Genomic DNA, 12,205 nt, shown 5'->3' with positions numbered 1-12,205 from the left:
TAGATAGATAGACAGACAGACGGACGGACGGACGGACGGACGGACGGATGGATGAATGGACAGGGGGACAGACAGACAGATAGATCGATCGATCGATCGATCGATAGATAGATGACGGACGGATGGATGGACAGATAGGGGGACAGACAGACAGACAGACAGAGACAGATAGATAGATAGATAGATAGATAGATATGGGGACAGCTGTGGTCACCTTATGCATGAGCTCCTCGTTGTATGTGAGGATGAGAGTGCTGCTGGACAGTGTGATTCCCTCCTCTGTGTCTGTGTCCACTGGAGAGGAGCCGTATGCGCTGTCAGGATAAGCGGGCTCTCCCTGCTCCACCGGCTCCAGGTCTGAAGTGTTCTCCATCATCAGCTCCATGTGTGAGGTGCTTCTCAACAGCAGATCTTTGACAGTCATTGAGACTTTTCCTCTTTCACTCATCTCAGAGATGTCTCTTTTACCTTGTCTTGTCTCTGATGTGCAACGGTGACTCATGCCAGCGAGTCTTATAACCTGATGAAGTATACGCTGTTAAATATTTAACAGCAGTGCTTCCTGTGGCATGCATGTGTTCATGAAGATTGTGCTGTACACAACTGTGCTCACTGTGACGAAATGTTTTGGATCATTCCTGCTCTGTTGAACCTTCTGAACTATAAAGCTTTTACAAATGAATACACTTTTGTTATAGTGTAGGATGCTTTGCTCAAACTCACACACACTTTATTCAATATAACCTTATTATTTACATAATGGAAATGCAGGTTAGCCATTGCTAAGTGAGGGACTGACAGTTAGCTTGCATGAGAGTGCAAACTTTAAGTTCACTGTGGCATTAACCACATATAAGATATAATCATACAGATTTCTTTAGTTAAATCAAGCAGGATGGAGGTTTATAGTGACACAAACCAATACCACAAAACAACCCTGAACTTTGTTGCTAACATCTGTGCAGTTTTCTTACTAAATCACCTTAGATGCATATACATAGATGCCTAATTAGTGGCTGTTTCAATGGGCCACTATATGTAAACCGTCCGCCATATTGGAAGTTTGGAACGGTAACAGTCAAACCTGGTCCGTAAACACTCAAGAGCAAGCTGACTGCGCATCTGCAACTGTAGTTATTATACGCATGTATGAATACCTGTATCTGCAATAGATTTAAGCAGATGATCTTACTAAACACAATACAAGACAAAGGTGTTAGCTAATACAACATTAAAAAGTTAACGGTTTAAAAACCTGTAATATAGTTAATACATATAAAGACACAAACTAGCTTATTCTCACCTCACTTTCTTCAGGATTTATAAATCTGTGGTTTTTACATTTGGAATATTGTTCAGTATAATGATCAGTTTTTCATGTTGAAAGCTATAACTGATTACATACCTGATTACATTCACTCAAACCAATGTAGTGAAATTATTTAAAACTCAGAATCTTGTTCTACTGTTTAAACAAAAGAGAGAGAAATATATTTCAGTGACCTTTAACTATTTTAAACTATATTAAAGCATATAATTTGAAAAATATACAGAAGAGTAGTAATGGAATTATTGGTTTTAAAACTATTTTAAATTCTCCAGTAACTTGCCATTTAAACGGTACTAATACTCGCTGTGTTCTGGAGCTATTCTTTTCAACATTCTATTCATCCAAAAATCCTGAAAAAAAATGGATTAGGGTTTCCATAAAAAATGCGAATCAGCACTACGGTCTTCATCTTTGATAATAATAAGAAATGTTTGTTGAGCAGCAAATAAGCATATTTCAATGATTTCTGAAGGATCATGCGACACTGAAGACTGGAGTAATGATGCTGAGAATTCAGCTTTACATCACAAATGACTAAAACTACAGTAATGTAATTACTAAAATTACAGTAAAGTAATGTTTAATGTTGACACTGCTTAAAAAAAGTTCTCTCAAACGTTTGACTGGTGTACATCTGCACATTTAGTGGGAATCAATGATTTAGTAAAATGTGAATCGTGTAAATTCTGCAAATTTTCCCAGTCAACAAATAAATAAAACATGACAATGTGACTTGATTTCACATCTTTATTGTGCCATCATGTGTCATCTGTTGCTGCCCGTCGGCCCTACAAACGGCTCTGGTTCAATGGGTCTCAAACTTTCAGATTAAGACTGGTGTTTACGCCCCACAGAGACACGGTGAGACCGATGATGAACGTAAAACAAAAGCTGAAGCAGCATTCTCAAGTTCTCACCGACAGGTTAAAATAGGACTTTAAATACAAAAACAGCATTCAATCATTCATTCATTAATTCCATTCTTATTTCACTCGTTTCTTTTGATACCACAAAAGCTTCACCGAAGCATGTACATGAAGAGAAAAAGGACACTTTAAACCTAAAACACAAAACAACTGTATTACTGATCAGAAGGGTTTCTGATCAGTAAATCAAAACCTGAAACATCCCCTTTGAAACTCGGGGCACTTAAAATCTACCGTAACAGAAGCATTGTATTTGCCAAATAAAAGCAGCATGTTGCACAAGACACATTTGTTTGAACTTTTGTTTCTTAGTGTCTTCATTGGAAGGCAAGAAAGCAAAACAGCACACATAAATGGACAAATGTGGGTGGTTAAAAACAGTAACAACCAGCTATGGCACATTAAAATGTAGACTGATCTTTTCCAATCTGAACTGTTTTGAATTTAAAGGGACAGTTCACTCAAAAAAAATAAAGTAAATTCTGTCATCATTTACTCAACCTCACGTTTCAAACCCGAATGGGTTTCTTTCTTCAGCTGAACACAAAAATGAAGCAGACTGTATAAGCCGATGTTTTAAATCCTGAGGCTGTCAGGCTCTAAATAGCACAAAAATACCAAGTCTATATAAATAATGCACTGTATTTGAAATCTTCTGAAGAAATATGATAGCTTTGTGTGAGGAACAGACTGAAGCTCAATTAAAACTGAAAATTCACTTGCGTCATTCCACATTTGTATGACTTTCTTTCTTTCTTCGAAAGACAAATAAAGATATTTTTAATGAAACCTCCATTGAATTCTATTCGACCAACACTTTCAAGCTTCAAAAAGGTAATTAAAGGCATCATAAATCCAAGTGACTGCAGTGGTTTTCATTTTTGGTTGAACTAAGTTACTGACTGAAAATCTTCCCCTCCATCCCAACTCTGAAATCTTGCATTTGTGCATGTTCAAACTTGGCAAGATTCAATGCATCCATTTTGACATTGGCTGCTGGGTTTCTATCCAACTATTTTAATACAAATTTTGCAGAGCTCAGCGGAAACGCGTGCTTTGTGCATAAACTCAACGCCAATGGAAGCATGTGATTTTTAGAAATGTTTACTCACCCCCGAGGCATCCTAGGTGTATATGACTTTCTTCTTTTTAATATAACTCCGACTGGATTCATCTGAAAGAAGAAAGTCATATACATCTAGGATGCCTCGGGGGTGAGTAAAACATAGCCTAATTTTCATTTTTGGGTGAACTAACACTTTAACATAAAAAATGTAGCTTTCAACACAGATAATTGTAAATGCGATTTTGTAGACACAGAGGGAGGGGGAGATTTTCTGAGAATAACTGTTTCTCAAGACTTGAAATACAGCACATGAGTCATTTTCGTTCATTCAATGCTGTGACCATTACTTGTAAGGTCTTCTTTTTTGTTCCACAGAAGAAAGTCATATAGATTGACATTATTAGGTGAAATATTCCTTTAAATTATGGGAACATACTGTAGGAGCAGCTACTGTAACTCAAGTCTCCAGCTATTCATCAAAGAGTGTAAAACTTATTCGTAGTTAAAAACCAAACTAGTGGAAGACCAGAATTAAGCGTGAAATATTGTGACGCGGTATACAAGCACAAGTGTATGTATGAGCTACAGATCACGGACTGATCTTCAGCAGGGTCAGATCTTCAGGCAGTCTCAAATATTTCAATCCACATCCTCGTAATTTTGTGAGTTGTGTGCGGCTGAGAAAACTTTGCAGTAACGGACGAAAGAAGGTCCTCCAGATGAGCCGTTTTTCAACTCAAAGGACATTCATCATGAAGACAAAAAGTCACAGTATTACAAAACTCAGATTCTTGTTTCCTGACAGACAGTTTCCGTTAGTGTTTGTTTTGTCGCGGCGTACGATGATTCCATGCAGCACTGCGTCTCCGGGCAGCTGAAACTCGTTAAGTGAACGAATGTATCAATCCACTGGCAGAAATTCATGACGATTCTACAAGCTCCGCCTCCTCTGCTGAGACTCAGCCAATCAGAAGGGAGCTTCGTTTTACAATAAAGTGCACTTCTTCAATCTGCTTCTGAAGTTTTGATATTAATGCTTCAAAATAAGCATAGTGATACAGCCAGAGGACTCCAGCGATTTGCCTCCAACAGCTTCAAATACCAATTTTGGCCACTGTTTTACAGAGGAAAATAATGTGCACAGTTTGTTTTGTTTTTCTCGTAACAAAGAATAATAGTGTAAAATCGTTGAAATTTGGGTCTTTGTATCACAAACCCACACTGTAAACTATGTGCTAATAAGACTCCGAACCTTGTAACAACGTATTTAGATGACATCTGAACATTGATTTATAAAAGCAAGACTCATATGCCCACGTCTGGCAGTCATCTTGTGCAAATTTAGGCATTTTCTCTCGTAGATTCACCCTCAACCAGTTCCCGCCCTCAACAGAAGGTGCCTTGACTAGTAATGGGATGGTCTGAAAGACCACAACTCGTAAACATCACTCTTGTGGGCTGTTCTTCAGGGCCTTCGCCACTCCGCTCCATTTGTACGAGCTTGCAAGGCTACCTAATGCGACCGTCTTTTTTAACTGGCCCCAGTTCTGATTTGGGGTCAGGGGACAAGGAACTCCAAGAGGTCTTGGTGCAGAGTCCTATGGTGGGACAGGAGGAGGTCTGGTCAGAGCAAATGTCTCCCGTGACCCAGAAAGCCTCCACAGAGCTGTCCACCCAGGCCTCCAGCGGCTTCCCCACCAGGGAGGTCTTCTTCTGCACCTCCTGCAGGGCGGGCTCACTGGGCGGCAGCTTCAACACGTGGGCGAGCTGCTGGAAGCTTTGCTCCAAATAAACGTTACCTGGTGGACCTGCGTGTACCCAGCCATGGTCTTCTGAAGAGAAGAGAAGATCCATCTTACTCGATACATCTATATCTATAACACTTACATATTTATTCTAAAATTTCATCCAATCAGAGGAACTGATATTTAATGCAAAAATACATTTTAAATATAGCAAATGGACATTTTTTTTTATCTTTTTTTTTTCTACTAAATGAACACGAGGAGGAATATTTAATAATTTATAAGAACCAGTATGTGGCCCTGGACCACAAAACCAGTCATAAGGGTCAATTTTTCGAAATTGAGATTTATACATTATCTGAAAGCTGAAAGATAAGCTTTCCATTGATGTATGGGATATATTTGTTAGGATAGGATAATATTTGGCCCAGATATAACTATTTGAAAATCTGGGATCTGAGGGTGCAAAAAAATCTAAATATTGAGAAAATCGCCTTTAAAGTTGTCCAAATGAAGTTCTTGGCAGTGCATATTACTAAACAAAAATTAAGTTTTAATATATTTACAGTAGGAAATTTACAAAATATCTTCATGGAACATGATCTTTACTTAATATTCTAATGATTTTTGGCACAAAAGAAAATTCAATAATTTTGACCCATACAATGTATTTTTGGCTATTGCTACAAATATACCCCAGCGACGTAAGACTGCTTTTGTGCTCCAGGGTCACATATGACAATACATATTGTTTACATCAGAACGTTGATCATTTATGAAATGTATTGGCCAAATAACAGGAGCATTATCCATGCTTAAAATATTATATTATTTTATATAATTCAATACTTAAATAAAATCTAAATATATAAATAAAATACTGTTCAAAAGTTTGGGGTTAGTACAATTTTATTTTTAGAAATTCATATTTTTATTTAGCAAGGATGCATTAAATTGATCAAAAGTGGCAGTAGAGGCATTTACAACGTTGCAAAAGATTTCCATTTCAAATAAATGTGGTTCTTTTAAACGTTCTATTCATCAAAGAATCCTGAAAAAATTTATTATGGTTTCCACAAAAATATTTACCAGGATGTTTTCAACATTGATAATAATAAATGTTTCTTGAGTGTATTCAAACAGAAAATGGTTATTTTAAATCGTAATGACATTTCACGTTGGTGTCTCACCTGTGCGCAGGGGCTCACGTCCCTTGAAGGCCAGAGGCATGACCAGAAATCGAGCTTCTGCTACACGCTCCCACAACCGCAGCACACGCACCGTCCAAACTCCAGGCCTGAGGGGGCGCTGAAGCGGTGGCTTGTATTGCGTAAACTCTGCCTCAACGTCTATGCTGATGTCATAGGAGGCAGCTACTATGTGTGCTGGGTCAATCCACACTATGGTGGCTGTCAGGTTGGGTCCACGAGCCCACTTCTGAACTGCCACCGGCTCGTCTAGAGGTCCCATCACTCCACCAAAGTTACGGAAGATTCGCTCCTTTGGGTCCCACTCAGTTCCGACCTAGTATAAAACAGCATGCACAAAATACACGATGTTAAAAACTACAGAACATATTCACTATTTTCTAAATGCACATTTTTTGTATCTCATTGTAAATAATGATTCATGTATGCATTTCCTTTTTTTTGACTTTGTATTTTTTATTAAAATGTCATTTTCGGTAAAATAGACTTTGATGTGGTGACATATAGTTCTCCAATTATATTGGCCTCTTGAACCCTGCCCCTTCCTTACAATTGACCGCAAGCTCGCATTCACATCTGACTCCATCTAATCAACAGCCGATGCATAGAAAAAGTCTCTGCGCTTTTATTTGGTAATCCATTTTACTCCAATGTACGTTACAATACAGAAGAAATAATCTGTTGCTATGTCCGTAACATTGTGACTGTGGAGTATACCAAATCATTTACAATGGTCTCCCTATTCTTCTCACCTCAAGGTGTTTGAGGCGCTCAAACTCGTGAAGGTTGTGTTCTAGCTGCAGTGTTGCTTGAGGAACAGCCCAAACCTCCAGCATCTCACAAGATCTGGTCACCACATTCTGCACCTCTTGCCTGACCAGGTAACCCTGGAAACGGTCATCATAAAAATACAGGTGCACCGAGACGGGGTAGCCAATAGGTTCAAACCTGTGGGTAAAAAAACTATTCATCAAATTAATCATCTGATGACTGGACTGGAGGAATGGATGGATGGATTGGGATGAAAGGATAAATGCTGATGGAGGGATGGATTGGGATAGAAAGATTGGGATGGAAGGATGAATTTTGATGGAGGGATGGATTGGATAAATGGATAGAGGAATGGATAGATGGGTTGGGATGAAGGTATGTATGGACTGGGATGGAAGGATGTATTTTGATAGAGGGATGGATTGGGATAGAAAGATTAGGATAGATTGGATAGATGGATGGGTTGGAATGGAGGGATGGATGGATTGGGATGAAAGGATGGATTTTCATGGAGGGATGGATGGATTGGGATGAAAGGATGGATTTTCATAGAGGGATGGATTGGCACAGAAAGATTGGGATGGACTGGATAAATGGATGGATTGGGATGGAAGGATGGATTTTGATAGAAAGTCTGGGATGGTTTGGATTGATGGATGGGTTGGAATGGAGGGATGGATGGATTGGGTTGGAAGGATGGATTTTCATAGAGGGATGGATTGGCACAGAAAGATTGGGATGGACTGGATAAATGGATGGATTGGGATGGAAGGATGGATTTTGATAGAAAGTCTGGGATGGTTTGGATTGATGGATGGGTTGGAATGGAGGGATGGATGGATTGGGTTGGAAGGATGGATTTTCATAGAGGGATGGATTGGCACAGAAAGATTGGGATGGACTGGATAGATGGATGGATGGATGGATTTTGATAGAAAGACTGGGATGGTTTGGGTTGATGGATAGGTTGGAATGGAGGGATGGATGGATTGGGTTGGATGGATGGATTTTCATAGAGGGATGGATTGGCATAGAAAGATTGGGATGGACTGGATAGATGGATGGATTGGGATGGAAGGATGGATTTTGATAGAAAGTCTGGGATGGTTTGGATTGATGGATGGGTTGGAATAGAGGGATGGATGGATTGGGTTGGAAGGATGGATTTTCATAGAGGGATGGATTGGCATAGAAAGATTGGGATGGACTGGATAGATGGATGGATTGGGATGGAAGGATGGATTTTGATAGAAAGTCTGGGATGGTTTGGATTGATGGATGGGTTGGAATGGAAGGATGGATTTTGACAAAGATTGGGATGGTTTGGATTGATGGATGGATTGGGATGGAAGGAAGGATTCTGACAGAAAGATTGGGATGGTTTGGATTGATGGATGGATTGGGAATGGAGGAATAGATTTAAGCAATGGCTACGAGGGATGGATGGAGGGACTGACTGGAATAATGAATGGGGCAGACTGATGGAATGGACAGGATGGATTGAGTGGAATGAATTGGGATGGATGGATTGGATGGATGGAACGGTCACCTGCAGGTCTCAGAACTGCTTTGAGTGGTCTCCTGCTTATGGAGGCCCAGTCTAAAGAAGGAGGAGTATGCCGTGAGGGCCACATCATTGAGGGACGAGACCCCATCAGCCTGCTCGAACAGGCTCTCCCAGTATGCTTTCAGTGCCACTGTGCCCAGAGGGTACTGCCCATACAGATGATTGTCCAGGATCTCAATAGCCTCCTGGTTCACAGTGGACTCAAACTTACGGGCGAAGAACGTGGGCCGCGTTAGTTGCTATCATGGGAGAAAAGAAGGGTTGAGGTGGTGTCAATGTCTATGATCAGGTGCAGTTTCTAGCAAGAAAAGGCAATTTGTTAAGAAATACACTGGTTCCCATTCACTAATAATAGCGTGCACATTGTACACATGTGAGACTCACTGTGATCGTTTCAATACTGTGTGGCTTCTGACTCAATATATCTGCAGGGATCACTCTTAATGGTTCACTGACCTGTATTCTGATGAGGTCTGAGGGTTTGAAGTCATTTGGTGAGCAGCCGCACCAGTCCACTATGTGCTTATACTGGCACTTGCAGCCCAACTTCCTGTTCCAGTTGGTCACACGCAGATTGTTGTCGACCAAAGTATCACACATGTGACTGTTTCCCAGCACTGTGTGAAAGAAAGACTGAAAACCAAACAGAGAGGAATTATTTAATATACCCTCAGGGACACAGCACTTAATGTTTACAGCTCACTGCTGTGCCAATTAAATAAAATTAACATGGAGTATCACATCAACAGACTTATCAATTTATGATTCAACCAGATTTAATACACAACAATAACAGTGATTCATCGTGTTTCTTTAAATGGGTCATATCATCTTTTATGATTTCATTTTATTAGTCCAGTACCTCAGCAGGCAGAAGAGCGTAGGTGTAAAACTGCTTGAGCCCAGTCACCAGCTCGTCCTGTGAGTTTATCACATATTCCACAAACTTGTGCGTGAGGGAGAACCAGTCCGAGCCTCCTGACACCTCCAGCCCCTCAGGGATGGTGCGCTCGCCCAGACGCCACATGTGGTTGTCACATTCATGGAACAGGCGGTCCAAACCCTGCTTCTTAATGAACCTACGTGACAGGAGAGAGCAGGATTTTGACTGATGTCATTATAAACACTGTCACAGCTGCATTATTTGAGGCATGTCAACAGTGTCAAGACGGTGTAACTATCCTGAAATCATAATGAATGACAGAAGGAGTCTCATTAAAAGACCGAAATTTCAGAAGAGAAAGAAAAAAAACTTTTATAAAAGTAGTTTGGAACAGTCTTTTATACTGATCTCCAAATCATTGTGGTAAACTGCATGGCAAGGTCAGTGAAGTTTTTTTTTATTTTTTTATATATATATTCCAAGTGACAAAACTCAAATAAAATTATGATATTCATGATTCAAATATTCAATATTTTTGTAAAAAAAATGTTTGAAAACTTTTTGAAAATGCATATTTTAGGTGCAAGGTAAAGGTTATTACTTCATTACACCACTTGTCAATCTTTTTTTTATTTCTAATGTATGAAAGAAACATGAAAACAACAATTAAGTTTCTAATAATTAGACAATTTAACACTATAACTTTCTTTTCATTGTCTCGGACATCATTAATTATCATGGATCCAAATATAGAGCTGGTCGATATATTGAATACTCACAATAATTGTTTTGGCGATATTTACTACCATTAAAAAGTTTGAGGTCAGTGAGATTTTTTTTTTTAAGTCTCTCATGCTCAACAAGGCTGCATTTATTTGATCAAAATACAGTAAAAACAGTGAAAATATTATTACAATTTAAAATAGATGTTTTCTATTTATATGTTAAAATGTAATTTATTCCTGTGATGCAAAGCTGAATTTTCAGCATCCTAACTCCAGTCTTCAGTGTCACATGATCCTTCTAATATCATTCTAATACACCGATTTGATACTCAAGAATTTTTTATTATTATCATCAATGTTGAAAACAGTTGCGCGGCTTCATGATTTTTGTGGAAACTGTGATATATTTTTTTCAGAATTATTTGATGAATATAAAGTTTGAAAAAAAAAAACAGAATTTAAAACAAACTTTTGGTAACAATGTCAATTTTAATCAATTTAATGTGTCCTTGCTGAATAAAAATATTAAATTCTTTAAAAAAATAACTGTCGTGCATAATTAGGCAACATTATGAACAGCACAATGATTTTAATGCATACAGTTTGGACATTAAGTTTCCTAAAGGTCATGCCTTTAGACTGGTTTGGCAATCCTTCCTCGTCTCATGATCTGAGTATGAAAGCATCAAGACAGAATTGCTTCAATAGCAAAATAAGTGCTAGAGTTTGATTTATTCTGTGAATCAATTCGAATCATTTAATTGAATGAATTCATAACTCTGATCCAAAAGAAAAAAAATCTCATTTGCATAATCCCAGCCCACAAACAAAGTAGATAAACTGTGATTGAGCTGTCATTTAGAGCATCCCAAGATGCGGACAGTATATGAGAACTAGTAACCCGACCTGGAATAACCTCAGAGTTGAATCGGAAATGAGTTTACCTTGCGTTCTCTCTGCCATGAGACTTCAGGAAGTTCTTGTCACGGTTCTGGGAGAGAAAAGCCACAAGCTCATTGTTGGTCCTGTTTTAGATGACAGTGAGAGGAGAGAAGAGATAAAAACGAGGAATTATGTCAGAAACCCAGCTCTGACTGCAGGGTGTCGTGGGTGAAGTCTTCATCTGGAAGGAATTAGCTGCTGCTGACAGGATTTGGTCTGTATCAACGTCTACATGTGCATCAGGCCATGTACACCGATTTGGCTTATTTAGCTCGTTTTAAAAAAAGAGAAAGCATCAACAGCTGGAGGGATTGTGAAATCGTAAGGCTCTAATGTGTTAAAGAAATCCTCCCGAAACAGATTGCAGAGAAAGAGACGGATTTGCCAGCATCATCACGCTTGCACACAATGAAAGCAGCTCTGACTTGATGTCTTCAGACACATGCTCAAGAGAAGGTTCCTCCATATGTATCTCTTAAAGTGCCCCTATTATGCCATTTTTAAAGCTCCTAATATTGTTTTACAACAGGTTTACATGCATGCAAGGTCATGTAATTGATGAAACGATGAAACATCTAGTTGATCAACCAGACACTGATTCGCAAGCATGACTGGAGCAGGATGTTTCTCAGTGTCAACTTAGTTTGTTGTTATCATTGTTATAATTTATAGGTGCATGTGTGGGAACTGTATCAGAATGCCAAGCGAAGGTGAAAACCTCGAAGTACGACAGGTAGTATTATACGCTTCTGCATTAGTTGAGCATTAGATGCCTCTTTTATAACAATTAAAGGGTTAGTTCACCCAAAAATGAAAATTCTGACATTAATTCCTCACCCTCATGTCGTTCCAAACCCGTAAGACCTTCGTTCATCTTCGGAACACAAATTAAGATATTTTTGATTAAATGTGAGAGCTCTCAGACCCTCCCATAGACAGCAACGCAACTGTAATGTTCCCAGGTCCAGAAACGTAGTAAGGACATCGGTAAAACAGTCCATGTGACAGTGGCTCAACTTCAGTTTTGCGAAGCTACGAGAAT

General features: G+C 39.0%; 1 protein-coding gene across 3 annotated transcripts in view; it reads right to left on the bottom strand.

Annotated features, from left to right (window-relative positions):
- Positions 1-3,469: 3,469 nt before the first annotated feature.
- The window catches only part of LOC107654585 (xylosyltransferase 2-like), a 33,076-nt gene continuing 24,340 nt past the window's right edge, over positions 3,470-12,205 (bottom strand). For 2 of the 3 annotated variants that reach the window (XM_016441728.1, XM_016441730.1), the window contains exons 5-11: positions 11,166-11,246; positions 9,476-9,692; positions 9,070-9,246; positions 8,596-8,852; positions 7,028-7,223; positions 6,258-6,591; positions 3,470-5,154 (exon numbers count right to left, since the gene is read on the bottom strand). In XM_016441728.1, the coding sequence (XP_016297214.1) occupies positions 4,832-5,154; positions 6,258-6,591; positions 7,028-7,223; positions 8,596-8,852; positions 9,070-9,246; positions 9,476-9,692; positions 11,166-11,246 (1,585 nt within the window). In that variant the 3' untranslated portion in view covers positions 3,470-4,831. The remainder of the gene's footprint in view (positions 5,155-6,257; positions 6,592-7,027; positions 7,224-8,595; positions 8,853-9,069; positions 9,247-9,475; positions 9,693-11,165; positions 11,247-12,205) is intronic. The other variant, XM_016441729.1, reaches the window with a different exon arrangement.

Source organism: Sinocyclocheilus anshuiensis, unplaced genomic scaffold (assembly GCF_001515605.1).
Source record: "Sinocyclocheilus anshuiensis isolate Anshui unplaced genomic scaffold, SAMN03320099.WGS_v1.1 scaffold787, whole genome shotgun sequence".
In the NCBI taxonomy this organism is placed as follows: Eukaryota; Metazoa; Chordata; class Actinopteri; order Cypriniformes; family Cyprinidae; genus Sinocyclocheilus; species Sinocyclocheilus anshuiensis.
Note: the sequence above shows the minus strand (reverse complement) of the source record. Positions and strands in the feature narration are given on the sequence as shown.